Below are 22,638 nucleotides of genomic sequence, written 5' to 3' on the forward strand. Positions count from 1 at the left end.
TACAACTCAAAAATTGAACTTGAAATAAAGTTTAGTCCTAAAAACTTCTTTAATTACGTGAAAACCAAACTAAAATCTGACAACTTTCCATCCATAATGCATCTTGATGAAAGTGTTGGGGATAACTCGGAAAAGATTTGTAATCTGTTTGCAAAATTTTTTCAAGAAATCTATACAACATTTTCTGAAGAAGATCGCGATCGCGACTATTTTGCATTTTATCCGGAATTTTCAGTGGACATAGGTGTCAACCAACTTCATGCCCAGGACATTTTGCAGGCCCTAAAAAATTTAGATGCCTCAAAAGGCCCTGGACCCGACGGAATCCCTCCAGTTTTCAAAAAAAATCTTGCAATGGAGTTTACAGCTCCTTTGTTTTGGCTTTTTAACTTATCACTGGAATCCGGAATCTTTCCAAAAATATGGAAAAGCTCTTTTCTAGTACCTGTCTTCAAATCAGGTAGGAAATCTGACGTACGTAATTATCGTGGTATTGCCATAATCTCTTGCATTCCAAAACTTTTCGAAGCAATTATTAATGAAAAATTATTCCTGCAAATTAAAAATAGAATTACAGAAATGCAACACGGTTTCTTCAAAGGACGCTCGACTACGACAAATTTACTGGAATTTATTGACTATTCATTGAATGCAATGGATAATGGAAACCATGTAGAAGCACTTTATACGGACTTTAGCAAAGCATTTGATCGCATTGACATACCAATGCTGCTTTTCAAATTGCAAAAAATTGGAATTCAACCAGGGCTCCTGAAATGGCTTGAATCGTATTTATCTAATCGTGAACAAATAATTAAATTTAACGGAAAGAACTTGAATCCAATTCAAGTCACTTCTGGGGTCCCTCAAGGCTCTTATTTGGGACCTCTGCTTTTCATTTTGTATGTAAACGACATTTCCTTCATTCTCAAGAAACTTAAAGTGCTAATATATGCCGATGACATGAAGCTCTTTTTGGAAGTAAAAAATGATGAAGACATCAATGTATTCCAGAATGAAATACACATATTCTACACATATGGTAAAAAAGCCTATTAGAACTCAATGTAAAAAAATGCAATCTAATAACATTTACCAGAAAAAGAACTACACCAGAACTCTCAATCAGATTAGGAAATCAAACAGTAGAAAAATGTGAAAAAGTTAGGGATTTGGGAATTATCTTAGACTCCAAGCTAAATTTTATCGACCATTATAACGCAATAATACACAAGGCAAATAACATGCTAGGTTTCATTAAACGTTTTAGCTACAATTTTTTGGATCCATACACAATCAAAACATTATACATTGCCTATGTAAGGTCAATACTGGAATACTGCAGCATTGTATGGTCACCGTTTTCCATCACGCACGAAGAGAGAATAGAATCAGTACAAAAACAATTTCTCTTATATGCCCTTCGTAAATTAGGTTGGACAACATTTCCTCTTCCATCATACGAAGCACGCTGCATGCTTATAAATATACAATCATTAAAAGAGCGTCGTAAATATGCAATGGTCTTATTTGTAAACGATATCGTTTCGCAGCATATTGACTCAGCAACACTTTTATCAAAACTGAACTTTTATACACCTACTCGGCAACTTCGTAATCGAATTTTTTTTGCCATAAGCCATTATCGCACAAATTATGCAAAATTCGGTCCATTAAATCGTATGATGGCAGCGTACAATCAATACTGCGAAACCATTGACTTTACAATGTCTCGGCATAGACTTAAACATCACTTTCAGTCAACGTAATCGTAACGCGTACCGAACGATACAAAAGAATAAGTACACTTTTTAATCTTCATTTAATTATAAGACTTTTATATGAGAAAATTGTATATATTATACTAGTCTACATCGGTTGACGAAATAAATAAATAAATAAATATCTGCGCGTTACTATCACCCGGTTCGACTGTGAAACACAACTGTGTATTTGTAGTTTGATTGACCGTTTCTAATTCCTCTTCCTCTGGCCCGCGCCCCAAGTCGATCATGGGTCTAATGTTAAACGCGTCCCAAAAATTTTCACCTAAAATGAACTGTCGGGAGATTTCCGTAACTACGATTATTGGAATGACTCGTTACATTTTTGTACGTCAAAACATTCATAATTCGTTCCATCAGCGGTGGATACCCGTATCGCTGCTGGCTAAATTTTTAAGCTATATCGATCTATTATTTCGAGAGAGTTCAGAATGACGTCGTATGATGTAAATAGCTTTTTAAATATTTAAAAAAATATACTTGATTCAATTGCTGATACTCGCTCATGTTTCCTTGTCGGTGATGTCAATATTCCAATCAATTCTAAAAACAACAATGTGGTTATAAAATATAGATTACTTCTGGAGTCATTTGGATTTGCATGCCTGAATACCTTTCCAACCAGACCGATAAGTTCGAACATACTTGATCACGTTATTTGCAGACTTGATGATATCCCACGATCAAGAAGTTATACTGTTCTTACTGAAATTAGTGACCATTGTATGCTCATACTGTCCTTTGAAATTCATGGTGAAAGGGAGAGAGTGACTTTAACTAAAAATGTCATTACCCATCGAAAGCTTGATTCAGACTTTAAAAACTACCTAAATAATTTCGGAACCGTACAGAATGTTGACCTATGTCTAACCGAAATCATCTCTACATACAATTCGTTGTTAATAAAACACTCGAATGTTATTAGGAAACAGGTTAATATAAAAGGCAAGTTTTGTCCGTGGATGAGTTTTAATCTGTGGACGTTGATCAGAATGAAAAATAGCTACATTAAGCGAGTAAAGAAGAATCCCAACGAGCGAGACCTTCTTAAACATGTATCAAACAAAGTCATTGCGTTGAAAAAAATTAATAAAAAATCGTATTATTATAACCTTTTCGAATAACACCCCTCACACAAAGATGTGGAAAACTATAAATCGTATTTTTGGAAAACCGCTAAAACTGAATCGTTGGCGCTTGTTAGGAATGGTGAAAAAATTACCGATAATCTGGAAATTTGCGAAATTTTCAATGATTTTTTTGCTAGTATAGGACATGAATAACCGACAAAATTTGTGTTGATCCTTCGGCAAATCCTCTTTTGATCCTCTTACTACGGGTTTCTGAAACGATTTTTCTTGCTCCGGCTTCTGCGAGTGAGGTCGCATTGCTGATAAATAATTTAGAACGTAATAAAAGCTGTGGCTGCGATAATATATCAGCTGGCATTGTTAAAAATAACTCTGCTGCTTTTTCTCGGATTCTGTCGGAAGTGTTCAATAAAATGTTGGAAATAGGCTATTATCCAGATGGTTTGAAAGTTGCTAGGGTTGTTCCTATTTTCAATATCCAATATCGACGTTGTCAGTTTTTAATAAAATTTTAGAAAAATTACTTGTTAACAGAATTATACCTTTTCTTGATAAACACCAAGTACTGTATAGCTTACAATACGGTTTTCGGCAAGGAAGCTATTTGTCAGGAAGAAAGCAGTCGGTATCGATAGAAACGTTTAAAAGTTTGTTGCGACCGATTGGTGTGGGTGTACGTGTACCTCAAGGGAGTAACATAGGCTCGTTGTCGTTTCTCCTGTATATTAATGATTTGCACAGACTCCAGTTGAATGGTATTCCACGCTTATTTGCAGATGATACTGCTCTTTTCTACACACAAATTGATGTTGAGCTTATAGTCCGTAATATGAACAATGATTTGAAAATTCTATCAAAATACTTTGCAGCAAATCTTCTTTCCTTGAACGCCTCTAAAACTAAATGCATGTTTTTTCATTCTCCAAGAAAGTCTGTTTCACAGCATGGCAGCGTTTTACTAAATTCATGTGTGATCGAAGAAGTCAAATCATTTAAGGGGACATGAACGACTAAAAATTTTGAAAAATCCATCACTTTTTTATTTTAGATTTTGATTCTACAGTCTTTTCCGCTTATTTTGATAAGGTACACCAGGGCAAGTAGGACCTAAAAAATGCATAGTTTGGGTTTATTCCACTGTGTTTTCTATACCTATGATATCAAAATTCTTTCAGCACAGAAACTCTTCAGTGGTACCACTTCGAAGGATTAATTACGAAAAAGGCCTATCAATTTACATGAAATAAAGTGGGACCTATATTCAAATTTGATTAAAAAGCATAAAATAATAGTAAATTATGTAAGTTAATATACAGCAATGTTAAAGCATTACAAGAAGCAATCAAAAACAATATTTATACGAAGGGTTCATTCAAAAATAGCGTAACAAAATCAGATCACAGCGGGCGACTTTATAATTTATATAAGGGGGCATACATAAAGTACGTCACGCTTATAGGGGGAGGGGGGGTTGACCTAATCGTGACGATTTGTGACGTAGGGGGGAGGGGGGTATGAAGTTATGTGACGTCACATGAAAAAAAATCAAATGGAAAATTTATTTGGGAAATTATAATCATTTTAAGATACAACTATTGAAGGCTTCTATAAAATTAACGTACTGATGGAAATAGTTAATAGCTAAATGTTTTGAATGAACACTTTTTTTAACATATATGTGTGAACAAAACTCATTTATTCTATGTAAAATGAACTCTCCATCAAGGCTTTACAGAATATGCAGTACACCGCTGAAGAGCTGCTTGAGTACCGTCCTGCCTAAAAGATTTTTGCAACCGCAAATAGCAGTCGCACAAACTCCTGAAGAGTTACGGGATGCTACCAGAGACCCATGGAAATGTTTTCCCTTGATATTCGTGCTGAACTCAATCGATGAACAAAAACTCATACCGAATCTCCACGGCTGCTTTTAAGGTTTTTCGGTATAATTTATACTGCCCCAAACTCAAAAGCAAAAGAGTTTAAGCCACTTGCGGATTAAATTTCGCATCTAAGGCAGTGTTGAATGATTGCACGATTGAATGAATACACAAAATGATAAAATCCGTCAGAAAAGTTCTTCCAAGGCGTGTTGCTGCAAGACGTCAGCAGCAAGTCCTGATTCTTTCAACTAGATCAGTCGAATTTGAGTGGATGGATGTAAAGGGCGTGCATATGCGCGTAACATCAATCGACGAGACATCAGCGACTTCCGAAGCGTATCCGATTGCAGCAATTGGAGATCATTTTCAAAATCCGTGAATCGATGACTTATAAGTTCGAAAATGTTCCTTTTTTTATTTGCAGAAATTCATTGGATAGCTTTAAATAAAAAGGTTGGAATGAATATTTAATTTTTTTGTTGTGAAAGGGGGGGTTGCTGTGACGTGACGTACTTTCTCAGGGGGGGGGGGGGGGTCAGGAATGTGTCACAAAATGTGACAAGGGGGGGAGGGGGGTTTGATTTTGGTCAAAATTTGCGTGACGTACTAAATGGATGTCGCCTAAAACACAGATCGTAAGCAATTACGCTGTAATTGCTATCTCTTTCTTATAAAAAGTTATTATGGATTGTGTTTACAAGCCAAACTGAAACTTAGTCGTTGATTTCGCATTAATTGTATTTTAGAGTTGTACAACTTTGCTGGACATTGTGGGGAGCTATTTTGAACCACAAAAAATTTTCCACTTAGTTTTCGCTGCTGGACCACTGTGCATTGTTTAATAGCTCGAAAATACGATTATGATCTGTTTGTTCTATCATGCCCAATTCGGTAGAGCTAGTCATAAGATATAGTTACGTTATAATAACCACAACACTTTATTGTTTCAATTCCAGTTGCAGATTTGCGATTAACATCGTTTAGGTGTAACCAAAATGTGACCAAACTGTTTGTTCCCTCACAAGCTGTGCATATGAGCTTCTTTTTTGGGGCCCCTTGGTTTAGTTCTTTTCATTCTATTTTAAAGCTTTACTGGTATAAATATTATGTAATTGAACTGAAAATGTTCGATAGTTCATCTAAAAAATGTATTAAGACAGGCAGTTTTGTGCTGAAACACTTTATTTTTAATATGTCCCACTTGCCCCGGGTGCTTTGAAGTACCGACCTTATTTCGACCCAATTTTTTAATGCCGTTTGTCAAATTGAACAACTAGTTTTCGGGTGTAATTTGTTAATACACTCATTATGTTTACCTACTGTCAGAAAAACATGTACTTTTACTTAAAGCCTGTGGCCAAAATATCATTTATAGAAAGGCGCGTCAAACTTACAACGCAAATTGAAAATAACGCTCAAATTGAAAGTCCAATTTTGATGTTTGGAATGCCTGTTATAAATAATATATAATTTTAATACATGCGTTTGAGTTGTATCTTTCATTTCTAGAAAGGTTCGGTAGGAGAAAATGAGGTTGTAGAAAGTTATGATCTTCGTTCCCACTTACCCCGTATTCCCATTTGCCCCGGGGTACCTTACTAATTTCGTAATGATCCGACCACGGGAAGTGGCCGAAAAACGATCACACACATAAGCGTTTCAGTGCGGCATGGAACAACCTCGAAGGAATAAAACACCGCTCCTGAAAAACCATGACTTTCAAACTTTATGTACCTTTTTCGCAGAAACTACACAACGTATTGGAACAAACTTTTTTTTTGTTTTGTTGGTAGTGGCTTTATAAAGACTTTTATAACTTTTGAGCAATGTTAATGAAATACAGCTTGAGAAAAACGAAAAAGAAAAAGACAAGACGGCTGAAAAAAACAAAATTTTGTCTTCTTTTACTTTTTTCTCTGGCCGTGTTTCGTTTACAAAGCTCAAAAATTATAAAAGTCTTTGTCAAACTAGTACCAACAAAACAAAAAAAAGTTTGTTCCAAAACCTTGCATAGTTTCGGAGAAAAAGGTACATAAAGTTTGAAAATCGTGTTTTTTCAGGAGCGGCGTTTTATTCCGTCGAGGTTGTTCCACGCCGCACTGGGATGCTGGGATGGTCGGATCATTACAATATTAGTACCGTCAAACGGGGTAACTTGCAACAGTTCTCAACTATGAGTGCCAGTGAAAACTTATCTGTAGTACATTTGAGGACAATTAATTAATACAAAGTTATTAGGTCTACCATAGAACAATTTCACATATTGAGAAAAAATATGCGATCAATATTGGCTGTTGTAGAATTTTTTAACTAATTTGTTACTAGTAACCCCTAAACGGGGTAACTTGCAACAAACAATATTTTTTGGAAATTGAACGAATTTAAAGATTTGTATGAGTTTCTTTTGACTTGAATATGCAAATGATAATCCGACTTGAGATTTTTAATTGCATTTGCTATGAATATACGCATAAATGTCCTATGTCACGTTGGTGAAAAAAAATATGAGCCCCGTAACGGAAATTACAGAAATAACGTTTTATATCATTCATGCAGTTGATATTCCTTGTCTGGATCCGATAGAGCTGCCTTCTTTAAGGATCATTCACATATTACGTAACGCACTTAAGGAAACGGGAGTTGTGTAACAACGCATTACACGTCGTATATCCACTATGCAAAATCGCGTCATGAAGTGAAGCGGGAGAGTTAAAAATCATCGATATCTCGGTTACGTAATATATGAATGTTCATTACGTTACGAGTGATCGTAATTAGACACATATTGTCATATTGCTGGTCGATTCTCTCAGTAAGGTTATTTTCGTTTTGGCCTCTTCTATGGCCATTTTCAGTATATCCAGAGAAAAACTGGCATATTTCCGACTTATCGAAAGTATCTTACACTCTTTAGGCATGCTTTAGTATTGTTTGATGCAAAATTAAATGATAACGTGCCTCTTGAAGGTAACGGAACACAGCTTTTTATATCTACCAGCTGTTGCAAGTTACCCCGTTTAAGTACTTGTTTTACGAATAACGTGGTAACAAGTAAGATAAACAAAACTAGTCATCAAAAATCAATTATTTTGTTACCTTATTATTTATTTTACTATAAATAATGTATGTTAGGCTTCTTTTATTTGAAGTGCCTGTGAGCGACACAAACGTTTTATTGACGAAAAATTGACGATGAACTTGACACCAACTTGTGGGATTTTTTAAAAATCACCAAAACAGCAGATCATCAACATAACAGTATTTAAGGCTTCTTTGAACTGTAAACAACAAGATTCAGTGACTGATATAGATTACAACTTGAAGTAACAGATCAAAAAGTATAGTAAATTGGATCGATATTGCGTTGTTGCATGTTACCCCGCTGTTGCAAGTTACCCCGTTTGACGGTATCAAAATAAGCGGAAAAGACAGCAGAATTAAAATCTGAAATAAAAAAAAATATGAAATTTTCAAACGTTTTAGTCGTTTTTGTCCCCTTAAATACTTAGGTTTGGTTTTGGACTCAACACTTTGTTGGTTTGACCATATTAAATATAGACTAATCTCAAGTTTTTAGTCTTGACCTTGAAATACGGTCATACATATATATTAATATTTTTTGAAACGATGGTTCTACAATTGATGAAGGGACGGTAGGGGAAAGAAACCCCCCCCCCCCCCTTCCTTTCCGCTCTTCCCCTCCTTCACCAAAAATGTTCATTTCTTTCCCCTACTGTCCCTTCATCAATTGTAGAACCATCGTTTCAACAAAACATATTAAATATGTTGAAAAAAAAATTTCATCACTATGCGGAATAATACGCAGAGTACGGTATTTTGTTTCACGTTCACGTTTCTTTTAAAATCTTATTTTGCACATTCATTCGTGCCTAAATTATCTTATTATAGGTAGTGATGTCCGAAATTTTCAATTATTCGATTACCGATTAATCGGTGAGGCTTGTCTGCACTAATCGATTAATTCAACTATTCGTGCTAGTGGTGTTCGATTAGAAATATTCGCATATTTCTTTGAATAATTCGATTAATCGAACGATTATGAACGATTAACGAGCATTATTCGGGGATTATACGTACTGATGGAACTATTCGATTAATTCAACTACTCGTGCTGGCATTATTCGATTAAAAATTATTCGAATATTCCTTGTGTTATTCGATTAGTTGAATTAATCGAACGATTAACGGACATCACTAATTATAGCCTGGGGTCGGGCTTGTAAATCTTCCCTAAAAAAACTCCAAACTCTCAAAACAGATGCGTGAAAGTTATTTTCAATAAACCAGTATTGTTTCCTATCTTGCAACTTTATTCCAATAACTCTCATAACATTCTTCCAATTAATGGCCTTTGTGACTTTCAATCAATAATTTTTGTTCACGACACGCTGCATAATAGTTGCTTCCATCATTCCGTTCAACTGCTTTCTATTGATCATAGGTATTCGACTAGAAATGCCAACAATTTACGGTTATCGAGAGCTTACACAACGCTTGCTCAAAAGAGAATTTCAACTGTTGGTCGAAAAAAGTATAACGCTTTACCCATTGAACTGAACCAAATTAGTAATCGCGGTATATTTAAATATGAGCTTAAAATATTTTTAAAAGGTAATCTAGCCGACATTCTTTGTTGAGTGAATCACAATCTATTACAATCTATCAGAAAGAACTCAATTTCTCCCTTATCAATATAATTTATTATTATAATAATTATTATTATTTTTAAATGTATGTATGTTTTGCAATTCAGTGAGTCCCTTAAAAATAAATTTGTTTCCACTGGGGCATCACACCCTTTCTTTGCTTTTGTTTCTCAACTCATTAATGTTGGTTTATTAAATTTGTTTTTTTTATTTTGTTTGCTGCGCAGTTTGAGTTGAGATAGTTGCGTCCATTACTAGGGAGCTCGCTTGAGCTGTTTGGTGTGGGGGATAATGAAGGGTTATTAAAAAAAATGCTGATGCCCGCTCCTGAACCAAGTAAAGCTTCGATTTCCGCATCGAAAATCTTAATTTTGATGTGTGGACATTTGCGGATTTAGATCTTAATATGATAGACTTGTGTGAGCGGGTCAAATTGAAATGTATTGAGCGTACTATTCGGAATCTTATTTTTCGTCGAGATGAACGAATTCCCAGGTTCACATCCCGTTATGCGTTTTTCTGCTGCCGATAGTTGACGTTAGGGTCCGCCTTTGCGCTACAGCGCTCGCAATTACGGATCGTCCTCCCCAAACTCCCACAGCCATAACAGAAAATCAGTTTCGGCTTCACACACTGCCGCCAAGAATGCCCCTTAACAAAGCTCGCCTCGGCACTCCCTCTCTTTCCGCTAATTTCTTGGCTTTATACAAAAAACTGTCAACCGACATTAATCTAGGATCTCCGCTGAACCGCAGCTTCCACTTCTCTACTTACCCGTAGCCTTCGGTCCGTCTGCGATGATGTCTATCTCGATCCCCATCTCGATCGCGATGATCGCTGCATCTGCTGGCCGCGTGTACCTCCGAGCCACCCGTGTCACTTCTCTACCTGTGGTCATTTCATCGTAATTCGTGTAGCCGCGGTACATCACGCCTCCTATCATCGTCATTCGAATCTGAATCCCTGTTCCGAATTTGGTACCTTGGTGTAGGATTCCATTGACCATGTCTCGGTCCCACGCTGGGCGCCAAATATAACAGGTCCGCTGGCTCGCTACCCTATTAATAAGCGGGTGGCTTAAGCGCCCCTTTCCGAAGGAGAGACCACCCACTGAGATTAACGGTTGCCCAGCCTGAGACCCTCGCAGGGAGAGGTTCACTTTTATCCTGAGTTCGGGAAGCGGGTTGGCAGACTGAAACACGGGCGCTATACTCCGTATGGCCACGTCGGAAGATTTTACCTACAGTACAAAACCTGGCACTTAAAAAGGAATTTAAATTAGAATTAAATCAAAATTATGTTGAGTTTGAAAATTAAAATGAAAATCAAAATCAAATTAAAATAGTTCAGATTAAATAGTTGTAAGGTTATTTTATGTTTGTTTTTTTTTTTCACCAAAAATGTGGTTCGTCCAATTGTAGAAAGTAATAAGAAATAATTCTTATTCTAACAAGTATTAGTCAAATAAATAAATAAATAAAAACCCGAATTAATCCACCTAGCGGCGTGACCTAGCCTTTCTACTGCCACAATAATCATTATTTAATTTCTCAGAAACATCTGAACAGAACATTTTTGCAGACTTGAATGAATATATATAGAAAATTAGAAATTAACCTTCTAACGGGTCTACAGGCGGCCTTAACTTTCGGGCTTCAGAGCCACATACAAAACTTGTTTTGAATTGATATAAAAGAAGAAAAACAAAAAGTTATTTATATCCTTTAATTCTACTACTGTGTTTTATTGATAAATACGTATTTCGGTCTCGACGTGTGACCTTCATCAGTATCTAACTAACTTAGACTGTTTTGTTTTGAATTGACAATATGAAATATGTGTTCATAGCAGATGTTTTGATATTTTGATATTAATGCCATGCGTTCAAAAGTTAGCATCTTTGAAAAACAAGAATTCAGAAAAATTATTATTATACTTCACTTTTGAAGAAATAGGATATCCACAACAAAATGATTAATCTGAAAATTTTACTATTAGTTTGTTTGGCTTCAATTTTGCAACATATCTGAATTAGAAAAAATAACTGAATAGAGCATTAGATATTGTTTCTGATTGGACGGGAACTGGAACGCCTTCGATAGCGTTTGAGAAAGAAGTTTCGACCGCGGGAAATAATCACTTAGCACGATGGGTTTCAAGCCCAAGCATAGGGCGCACTTAGCTCTTCTAATGGATTCTTAGCGTTCGGATTGCCTGTAGTTAATATCACTTATGTTAAGCACAGATTTAGGGAAAAACCGCGAACTTTATTCTTAATACTTTATTGCACGTCTATCTAGCGCAGGTTAGATAGATTGTTTGCCTCTGAACGATCTGAGTTCAACTGATTTGTTCTGCCACTGTACAAGCGATATGATGATGTATGCAGTGGTGAATTTGGGGTACGATCGTGTACGATCGGTTTCTAATTTCTGTCCCTATCCTACTGCCGCTGATAAGCGTGATGGCATGATAAGAGCGCATTATAGCAGGAGATTAATTTTTGTGGATCTCGTCTGTGCTGCCAATCTGATCGTGAACATGCCGGCCGCCTTGAAACCAGCCGGGTTTCAAATTAATTCTCCTACCTACCCTATACTGAGCATAATTTTATGCGGTCGTGATTGTAAATTTTTCTTAGCTTCTATGATTATTTCATTTTAGATATAGATTTTGATTGATTTAGCTTCACTTTGTGATTCGCTTGATCTTCTTCTTTAATTGTATGTTTATTTTCCGGAACTGCTTTGGTTGTGCTTGGTGCCACCGAACCCTTTCGGTAGGCCTTCTCCCTCGTGAGATGCGATGAGGATGCATTTCAGCTACTAACTCTGGTACTTTCGGATAGTAAAGATGCGATGAATTCTGGTTGCTTTCGGACAGTTTAGATGCGATGAACTCTGGTTGCTTTCGGATAGTTTAGCATTTACGATGAATCTTCTTCGACGAGTTCGGATAATAGATGACAAGAGTTGTTGCATGCGCTGCATGCGGATGCATCGGATGACACATAGACTTCCTTCCTTCTTCGACTCGTTGTGCATGACGTCATGAGTGGTAGTGAGATTCGTTTGATGATTTCCTCGAGATAAACTGGATGTAGTATATTGACATAATTTTTTGTAAAACCGGAACAACTTACCCCACAGGTAAATTACGGCGCCCAAGCAATGCTTTACAGTGAGAGTATGGGAAATTCTCGAGGATGATTTGAGTGCGATGGTAGTTGAAACTTCTCTTTCGTAGAATCCGGGAAGTTGATTGACGGATAAGGGTGATCAGACCCAACGTAATCCCAACTGTCAACGAGATGATATGATTAGCTTGCCTTTTGACTCAACCATAGCCACAACGGTTAATGGAGACGCTTTATGCGCCAAACATGATGCTGCCACACAGCATGATAAAACTGGACTTTTATAGTAGATTCCTTCACCAAACTTATATGCATGCACAAACGAGACGGACTTCTTCGACAAACGATAGGCTGACGGATGGAGGAGCGCAGCTGACTTCAAATGATGACTTCTGACCCGGGAGACCGGGCAGACTGACCTATGGAGAACGAACATTCCTTGAGCTTTTTGAATTGTAATATGAAACAAAAACTTAACTGGGATGCGGAGGCACTCACTTGTGAGACCTCCGCACTGATGCAGCAGTGGGTCTAGTTTCCATCTGCCGTAGATTGCTGAGCGTTGTCTCGGATTGGGAGCACGCAAATTTTGCTGATCCCTCTATCGAAACAACCATCCTTCGTGCGTACGGTGACTACTCTGATGTTTTCATCTGAGCCATGGTAAATCTTGACGACTCGTGCTAAATTCCACTTCAGCGGTGGTGCGTTGTCATCCTTCAGTAGAACCATTGTTCCGACTGAAATGTTGTCTCGTTGCTTGGTCCATTTTGTACGATTGTGGAGATCAGACAGGTACTGAGTGCTCCACCTTTTCCACAGTTGTTGTGTGATACTCTGCGCTCGCTGCCACATGGACTGTCGGTTTATTGGAATAGCTTGTAGATCAGGTTCAGGAATCGATGTTAATGAGCGATGCGCTAAGAAGTGTCCAGGTGTGAGCGCTGTAAAGTCACTAGGATCGCTGCTAACCGGTGTCAATGGACGAGAATTGAGCACAGCCTCGATCTGTACTACAGCGGTTTGCATTTCGTCTACGCTGAGTGTCCTGAGTCCAATGGTTTTCTTGAAGTGACCTTTGAATGATTTCACCTGTGCCTCCCACAGACCTCCAAAATTCGGTGAACGAGGGGGAATGAAGCGAAACTCGATACCATCCTTTGCGGAGTCTTTCGTGATCGTGTCTTGGAACTGCTGGGTGCAAAACAGTCGGTGTAGCTCGATTAATTCTCTCTTGGCACCTACGAACGTAGTAGCATTGTCGCACATTATTGTTTGAGGTTTTCCTCTTCTGGCAATGAAACGTTTTAGAGCCGCTAGAAACGCTTCTGTAATAAGATCGCTGACTACCTCTAAATGAACTGCCTTTACAGCCAAGCAAACAAATATTGCAACATAACATTTCACTGGTTTAGCACGGCGGTTTGGATAACTAATCAGGAATGGACCACAATAATCCACTCCAACCTTCAAAAATGGTGATGACGGCGTCACTCGTTCTGGTGGGAGGTCTGCCATTAGCTGTTCCAAAACCTTCGGTTTGTTTTTGAAGCACGCGACACATTCGTGAATGACTTTCCTAGCCAAACCGTGAATAGAAGTTGGCCAGAACCTTTCTCTGATAGATGCGATTAGCAATTGCTGTCCAGCATGAAATAAACGCAGGTGGTAGTGTCGCATGATTAATGTGGCTAAAGGATGGTGATGGTGTAAAATGAATGGATGTTTTCTGGGTTCAGGAATTGAAGCATGCAGAAGCCGGCCGCCAACACACATCACTCCCTCTTTAGACAGCTGCGGATGTAGGCTTGTAATCGACGAACTTCCTTGAGTGTGGCCGTATTTGGACAAGCTGAGTAGCTCTGCTGGGAAACACTCCTGCTGCGACAACCGAACCAGTAGACATGTTGCTTGCTCTAATTCTACGAGTGTAATACTTCCTAACTGCCTTTGTTGTCGGTTACAAACTCGAGCATTATGCCGAAAACGTAAAAGTAATGCAACCAATCGGACAAGTTCTGGGTATGACGACTTGAGAGTAAAAATTTCGTTTGGTGGTAGTGTTTGGATGGTAAATACTGATGACGGTCTTTCTTCTAAGAGAGCAGGATCAAATTCTTCCTGACTGCGTTCCTCTTCGCAAGGCCAGTATTCTGGATCTTGAGATAGCCAACGGGGACCGTTGAACCAGAGATTTTGATATTGCAATTGAGCAGGGGACATTCCTCTTGAAATGAGGTCAGCCGGGTTCTCGATACCAGGCACATGCTTCCAAACTCCATCTTTAGTGATGTGCTGAATCTCGGATACGCGATTTGCAATGAAAACTTGCCATCTCGATGGCTGCGATGCCAGCCAGTGCTTAACTATCATGGAGTCAGTCCAGAAAACTGCGTTCTTAACTGGTGCGTTTCGGTGAAACTTCTCAAACAAATGGCTTAATAGGAGAGCGGAGGATAATTCTAGACGTGGGATAGATATTTTCCTTTTCTTTGTTTTAAGGTTTTCTAGTGGTGCCACTCTGGACTTAGATGCTATGAGGCATACTGAAGTATTTCCGTCCGATGACGTGCACCGTAAATATAGACATGCTCCATATGCGACATTTGAGGCGTCGCAGAAACCGTGTAATTGAGCATCAGACCAGTCATTGGTGCAGCCGATCCAACGTGGTATAGATAGTGACTCTAAAGCCATTAAGTTCTGTTTATATTCTTTCCATATTGATTGAAAACCTTCTTCCAAGGGATCATCCCAATCGCACTTTATTCTCCACAGTTGTTGAATAAATATCTTTGCTTGCACGACCACTGGTCCCACTAATCCTAGTGGATCGAACAAGCATGCTGCATCGGAATGAACGCTACGTTTTGTGATAGTTGATGCATTATACCTCCATTGGGGAAAATTGAACTGAAAGCTATCTGATCTGGTGTCCCAGCGAAGTCCCAACGTTTTTACAGTGGAATTGGACAAGTCAAGGTCCAAAGTCGATCGATCATCTCGCAAATGTTTTGGAAGATTTTGCAGGAGTTTTGGGAAGTTTGAATTCCACTTCCTGAGTGTAAAACAAGCCGAATTGGTCACTTTTATCACCTCTGTAATCAGCTGATTTGCTTCATCGATGCTGTCAGCTCCTGATAGCATATCGTCTACGTAAAAATCCTTTTGGATCACTCTGGCAGCTAACGGGTACGTTGACTGACAATCTCTTCCTAGCTTCGTAAGACACTTTGTGGCGAGATATGGAGCACACGAAGTGCCGTATGTAACGGTTGTTAACTGGAATGTCTTAACAGGGTCGTCAGGCGAGTCTCTCCACAGAATCCTCTGCAGGTGTTGATCTGAAGGTTGCACTTGTACCATACGGTACATTTTCTCCACGTCGGCGACGAGAGCGATTCGGTGCAGACGAAACCGTAGTATTATCGAGATCAAGTCATCCTGAACCACTGGCCCTACCATTAGCGCATCGTTCAAGGAGACGTTAGTTGATGTGCGGCACGATCCATCAAAAACTACACGGAGCTTTGTAGTGGTACTATCTGGCTTTATCACTGCGTGATGAGGCATGTAGTATGCCGGTTCCTGGCATGGTTCCTCAGTAACCTCTTTCATATGTCTTTTTTCAGCTATGCGTTTCGATTCTCCTAGTTTCGCCATCACTATCTCCCTTTTTGGCAAAGTAACAATAAATCTCCCTTTAGAATCTCGTACGGTTGTACGTTCAAATAGTTCCTCGCATGCAGTCTCTTCAACTGAATGAGTACTGCTGACATGGCAGGCCTCTAACTCCCAGAACTTGGCAATCAACTCTTGGAGATCCACAGTAGAGGTAATGTAGGTTGCTGCACGTGCACTGCAGTGTTGATCGGAAACTCGTCCGGATATGATCCAACCAAATACAGTTTGTTGCAATGTTGGGCCATCTTCGCTTAATTTCTTTCTACCTTGTTCGAGGAGATCATAGTAGACTTCAGCTCCGATTATCATGTCTACCGGTCCTGGTTTGCCATACGATGGATCAGCCAGTACTAGATCGGTGGAAGCATTGCTGAGATCGACTTCTACAGGGCTGATTGGTAAAGTTCTTGTGATCCTTGGAAGTACATAAAACTGAATGTTCTCCGCAAATGACGATATCGTTGGTAACCGTGGTTGAATGTTGGCATCGACGAGCTTAGTTGATGACACGCTACCACTTCCAATGCCTTGTACTCTCACAAAGGCAGGTGACTCCCGACATTTCAGCTTATTTGCAAAGCCGCTAGTCATGTAGCATAATTCAGAACACGAATCTAACAATGTTCTAGCATAAGACACGTTTCCGTACTGATCTTCAACCCGAACAATTGCTGTCGACATGAGAACTGGTCTCGGGGAGGAATGACCAGCGGCCTTGAGAGTGACCGACGTATGTTGGCCTACAATGGGTGGAGGGTGAATAGTTTGTGATAATGTGCGAATAGTTGTGTATGAGGTTGAAGGTTTTTGTTGTTGTAGTGGTTGAGGTGTTGTGTTTTGTGTCTGATCTTGTGGTTTTGGGTGTGTTTGTTGTGGTTGTGGTGTTGCTGTGTCTGGTCTACCTTGTGCTGCGATTACTGGACGCGGGGAAGCTGGGCTGTGTTCGTAATGCAACAAGGTATGATGTCTTTTACCACACCGATTGCATGAACCCCTGGAACATCCTTCAGCAAAATGACCGTTACCAAAGCAGTTACGGCAGAGGCGCTTCCTGTTAACCTCCTCTACTCGCTCAGTAAGTGACATGGCTTTAAATTTATCACATCTGAACACTGGATGGAAGGAGTCGCCACAAAATATACACCTTCTTGCTAATTGCACCGTTGCATGTGTTGCAGACTGACGGAAACGCTTTAATTCATCTGAATTCGATCTCACTGAGCTGATTGACTGTAAAACAGCACATTGACCACGTAGGAACTCGATCAAGATTTCATATTTCGGCACATCCTTCGAATTGTGTTGATTCTCCCAATTGCGTAGCGTTGCCATATCCAGGCGGGAACAGACCATATGGGCGAGAATTGTAGACCAATTGGAAGTATTTTCCCCAATCTTTGACAGCATCTGCAAATTCCTGTCAAATTCGTTAATCAGATAGTTTAGACCCTCACAGCTTTCTTTACGCATTGGTTCGATCGCGAAAATAGCATCCAGGTGTGCCTTCACAATAAGCTTTTTATTTTCGAACCGTTTCTCCAACTGTTGCCACGCTACCTCATAATTGTCGGCCGAGAGTTCAATAGAATCGATTTCTTGTCGGGCATCAGCAGAAACCGAAGACCGCAAATATGTAAACTTGTCAATATTATCAAGCTGGATATTGTTGTGTATCAAGCTTCGGAAGGTGTCTCGAAACGTGACCCAATCTTTCACATTGCCAGTAAATGACGGAAGCTTGATGTCTGGGAGCTTCACTTTGGACATTGATGGTTGCGTTGCTATAGCAGTATCATCCGGGACAGGTCGCCTGCATGCTACATCCGTAGGTCGCAGAACGATGAGCGATGATTTGATTTCGTAGTATTCTTCTTCTACAGCGCGTGTAACCTCCTCAAATTCCATCTCACGTTTATCCGACAAAGCTTCGAGACGCTCAATTCGTTGTTCAGGCGATTCTTTCGTGTCCACTTTCTCGTCTTCCTCCTCAACGATCAATTCAATTTTACGACGGACTGTGTAGAATTTTCTCATTGCATTTTCCAGGGTTTCCAGTCGAACCTCGATTTGCTTCTCATGCGCTTCCTTACGGAACGTTTGAACAAATTTTCCGATAGTCTTGATGGATGTCCGCAGCTGCCGCTCCTGCTTCTTCAGATCCTTTAAATCCTCCATTATGCACTTAACTTCACTTAATCACTTGTTTGCAGTACTGTTGATTAATATCACAAACCAACGGCAATGAAAGAGTTATTCGTTTAATTTATCAGAGTTCACTTTCACTTTATAAGCACTTATAGTTACAGAGTTACTTTCATATCAAACAGAACTGCAAACTTATAGTTTTATTTAGGTATCACTTTCAGCCTTGGGATTGCTAGAAGATTTGACCGACTAGACGTACCGGAATTTACGATCGCGCTTGACAAGGGACCAATAATCAATTGACAGCAGCAGTGGACCAACGAACCAAGAATAAATCCAACAAGTCAGCAAGGAATCACGCTCAAACCAACCTTCAGAACTCAATAAGAAAACGCACATGCATTTTAATAATCTTTATTTCGCACATATCACCCTCGCCCAACCAACAAAGCATGCAAATGATCTAGAATCATGCAGATTTATACTTCCCAGCAGATTGACGAATGTCCAGGAAGAAGCACACGGGTTAATCTTAGCTGAAACTCAGCAAATCATCAATCGACGAGCAGTTCCATAGAAGCATGTGGTTTACATGCGGTGTCGATCTCACAGCGATGGCGATCGGTAGCTTCAGGCACTGACGACAATGGCGGCACACAATAGATGGTAGTTTCTTTTATCTTCCAGATAGACACTTTCGCAATCCGTAACTCGAAATATCACAATTTAAATGTTCCGCAGAAAAGTTTTTGTCACTACACGTTTTAACTTCGCACTCGTCCAATCAGAAAATCCGGAGTGCATCCGGCTCGAAGGACCAAATGTTTCTGATTGGACGGGAACTGGAACGCCTTCGATAGCGTTTGAGAAAGAAGTTTCGACCGCGGGAAATAATCACTTAGCACGATGGGTTTCAAGCCCAAGCATAGGGCGCACTTAGCTCTTCTAATGGATTCTTAGCGTTCGGATTGCCTGTAGTTAATATCACTTATGTTAAGCACAGATTTAGGGAAAAACCGCGAACTTTATTCTTAATACTTTATTGCACGTCTATCTAGCGCAGGTTAGATAGATTGTTTGCCTCTGAACGATCTGAGTTCAACTGATTTGTTCTGCCACTGTACAAGCGATATGATGATGTATGCAGTGGTGAATTTGGGGTACGATCGTGTACGATCGGTTTCTAATTTCTGTCCCTATCCTACTGCCGCTGATAAGCGTGATGGCATGATAAGAGCGCATTATAGCAGGAGATTAATTTTTGTGGATCTCGTCTGTGCTGCCAATCTGATCGTGAACAGATATGAAAAAGAGAAATTTCTTAGCTGGTGCTCCTTCAGATAATTATTTTTGCATAAAAATCAAAACTTGAGCCTCTTTTGAATGTACTTTCATGAAAAGATAGTCATTAGCCTGATCGCATCGTTTTTACAATGTTGAAAACAAGAAGAAGTCGAAAAATAGTGGAAAAACTGCGCCATAAACATGCTTGAGAATGAAAAATATGATCGACATGATTTCCAGCGCTTGTCATTTTGGATTTATTTATTAAAACATGATACATGACATAAGACATCTGTCCTTTAAAATGTCACTAACGAAAACAAATCTTACAAAATTACTACCGGGCACCGTTTACTTCCTATTTTTCATATAACATTTCTAAGCTCTAATATCTTATGATTGAAAAGAGCATCTATTGATGCGCAAAATTTGTTTGAAATTTGTGTAAATTTATTTGGTAAAATCAACACACTTTAATCCTATACACCACTTTACCTACATGCTTAAATTAACTGCTTTTTTTCGCTTTTTGCTTTTCTTGTACAATTGTGAGTAACAGCAAGTGAAGAAAATGACAATTGAAATCTGAAATCAAAGAAAGAAAAAACTTTTCGATTGAATCCCACTATTTAATATTTATTTGCAACAGTTACGTAGTTCGCCTTCGACGTGCTGGCTTCATCAGTGTCTTATTTCAAAGCGTATACGTATCTGTCGCGAATGAATATTAAATAGTGGAATGTAGTCGGTAAAAGTTTTTTCTTTTCTTTAATTTCAGAGTTCGTATTCCACTAAGAGGCTTCAAAAACTTCAGACAATTGAAATGTTTCTCACTTTTCTTGAATTTCAATGCAAATTAGAAAATTGCAAACTGTCATCACATACACACGTACATACATACATGCATACATACATACATACATACATACATACATACATACATACATACATACTTACATACATACATACATACATACATACATACATACATATATACATACATACATACATCACACACATTGAATACAATCAACATTTGATTGATATGTTTTGATTTCACACGTTTTAACGATTTAATATACGGTGCTCAAGTGTTAAAGTTTGAATAACTTTTGAATGAACCGTCCGTTTTTAAATAACTCGGTTTCGTTTGATAGATCTCAGCAGTAATTTTCAAATAATAATAAAATGTGTGATTTTTTTCATTGAATTAATGTTTATATGTTTCAAAAATATGTTTTAAATACTATTTTTTCACATTTCTTTATGTAACTTTCAAACTACAAGGTCAATCGTCATGAAATTTGGAAGTTAAGGGTTTCCAAGACTCCTCTTTCATATGCAATCAATTTTGTTCAAATCGGTTAAGGGACCTCCCAAGGAGAGAGTCCCATATTTTTCGTATTTTTATACATAACTTTTGAACTAAAAGTCCGATCAAAATGAAATAGCAACCTATGGGACACCTAGACCTTTCATTTGACACTAAGAACATTAAAATCGGTCCAGCCGAGATGTGAGATTGAAAGCGTTACAAACACACACACACACATACATACATACACACACACAGAAAATGCTCAGTTTTCGAAACTGAGTCGAATGGTATATGACATTCGGCCCGCAGGACCTTCTTTCCATTTCCGGTTTTCCAAGTGATTTCTATACCTTTATACTATATATTTATATAGTAGAAAGGCAAAACCTAATAACCAAAACGAGTTCCTAATTACGAAACAGCAAAACTGCCGGGTGATTCTCATCACTGGCCAAGTCCAGCTTCCACCTGAAAATGACTGCAAAGCGATTCGAGAGTGTCCTTGACTGATTTCGGAGTCAGCCTCCCCGACAAAAGAATGCCCAAATAATAGAAACGGAAAACCGAACACATGAGAAAATGCCTTCTAGCCTACAGCATGGAGGCTCGTCGCATGGACTTAAACGCTTAATTCATCCGTACTACTGCAGTTTATATTCAAATTACCATTTGTCACACTACAGTTCGGTATGGGAAAGCAGAGAGATCGGACGCTTGTGTGTTTTCGCGATGCGTTGGATCCTTGGATCGAAGGATCGGTAGTTTTCGCTTTGATTTAATATACGCGAGTGCCTCTAGTTGAAGTTCCTATAAGCAAGAGTGACTAGCGATGAGTTTGTACCCCGCGGATCGGAATGAGTGATATTTTGAGCTAATTGTGATGCGATGTGATGCGAACCAAGCTATTTCAGCTTTTTCCTTCGTCGGTTATGCATGTCTGTGTATTCGAGCAATGATATTGCCCGCGCAGCTGTGTGCTCAGCGCAAGAAAAATTCCGTTTCGGCAGTTCGTATAATGTGTATCAAATGCAAAGTGCATGTGTGTTAGTGAAGCAGTTGGGGCTTGTTAATTTTTTGCCAGCACATAGCTTCGTGCTTTCTGTGTGTGCATTTCGCTGCTGCGCTACTTGCCGTTGAAGCCGCTGACGAATAAACCGTATCATCGCCGTTCGTGTTTTCGTGTTTTTGCATGCTAGTGGTGGGAATAAAAGACCATCATGCAAACAATCTGTACATAGTGTACGGGTCCCCCATGTGTAAGGTCTGATATGTGGAGTGGTCAGAGGACGTTGCGACGAGTGCTTAGATAAGTAGTGGTTTGGCTGTTTGTTTTTTAGGATGAAGACTGATGTGTGGCGATGTCTTTCATGTGTGCTGTCCGTTTTAAACCTTACACAGTCGCAGACTTTGCTGGCCCATCGGAAGGCTGACTCGGTTAATAATACAGTGTACAATTCTATACAATTGAATGAACTTTTAAAATATAGTTTATTAATTAGTATATGACTGCGATACATAAACAAGTGAAGAATCATTGCCACTATAATAGATATTCTTTATATATATTGTATATTCATATTACTCATTATTTAATACATTTACATATACATCATTAAAAGGGAGGGAAGGGAGCATCAGGGTATCGA

The 22,638-nt window shown here is 38.9% G+C and overlaps 2 protein-coding genes across 6 annotated transcripts in view; one reads left to right on the forward strand and one right to left on the reverse strand.

Moving 5' to 3' along the window:
* LOC128734284 (plexin-B) overlaps positions 1-22,638 on the forward strand; it is a 748,132-nt gene that overhangs the window by 60,784 nt on the left and 664,710 nt on the right. The gene's annotated exons all lie outside the window — the stretch shown is intronic.
* LOC128735943 (uncharacterized) lies at positions 13,093-18,420 on the reverse strand. The gene has a single exon (XM_053830424.1). It carries the CDS (start codon positions 18,418-18,420, stop codon positions 13,093-13,095), a length of 5,328 nt encoding a protein of 1,775 aa, XP_053686399.1.

The sequence above is a fragment of the Sabethes cyaneus genome, chromosome 2 (genome assembly GCF_943734655.1).
Source record: "Sabethes cyaneus chromosome 2, idSabCyanKW18_F2, whole genome shotgun sequence".
Taxonomy (NCBI): domain Eukaryota; kingdom Metazoa; phylum Arthropoda; class Insecta; order Diptera; family Culicidae; genus Sabethes; species Sabethes cyaneus.

What these genes read in the sequence shown, in the direction of transcription:
- LOC128735943 (XM_053830424.1), bottom strand. Translation starts at nt 18,420, where the DNA reads ATGGAGGATTTAAAGGATCTGAAGAAGCAGGAGCGGCAGCTGCGGACA.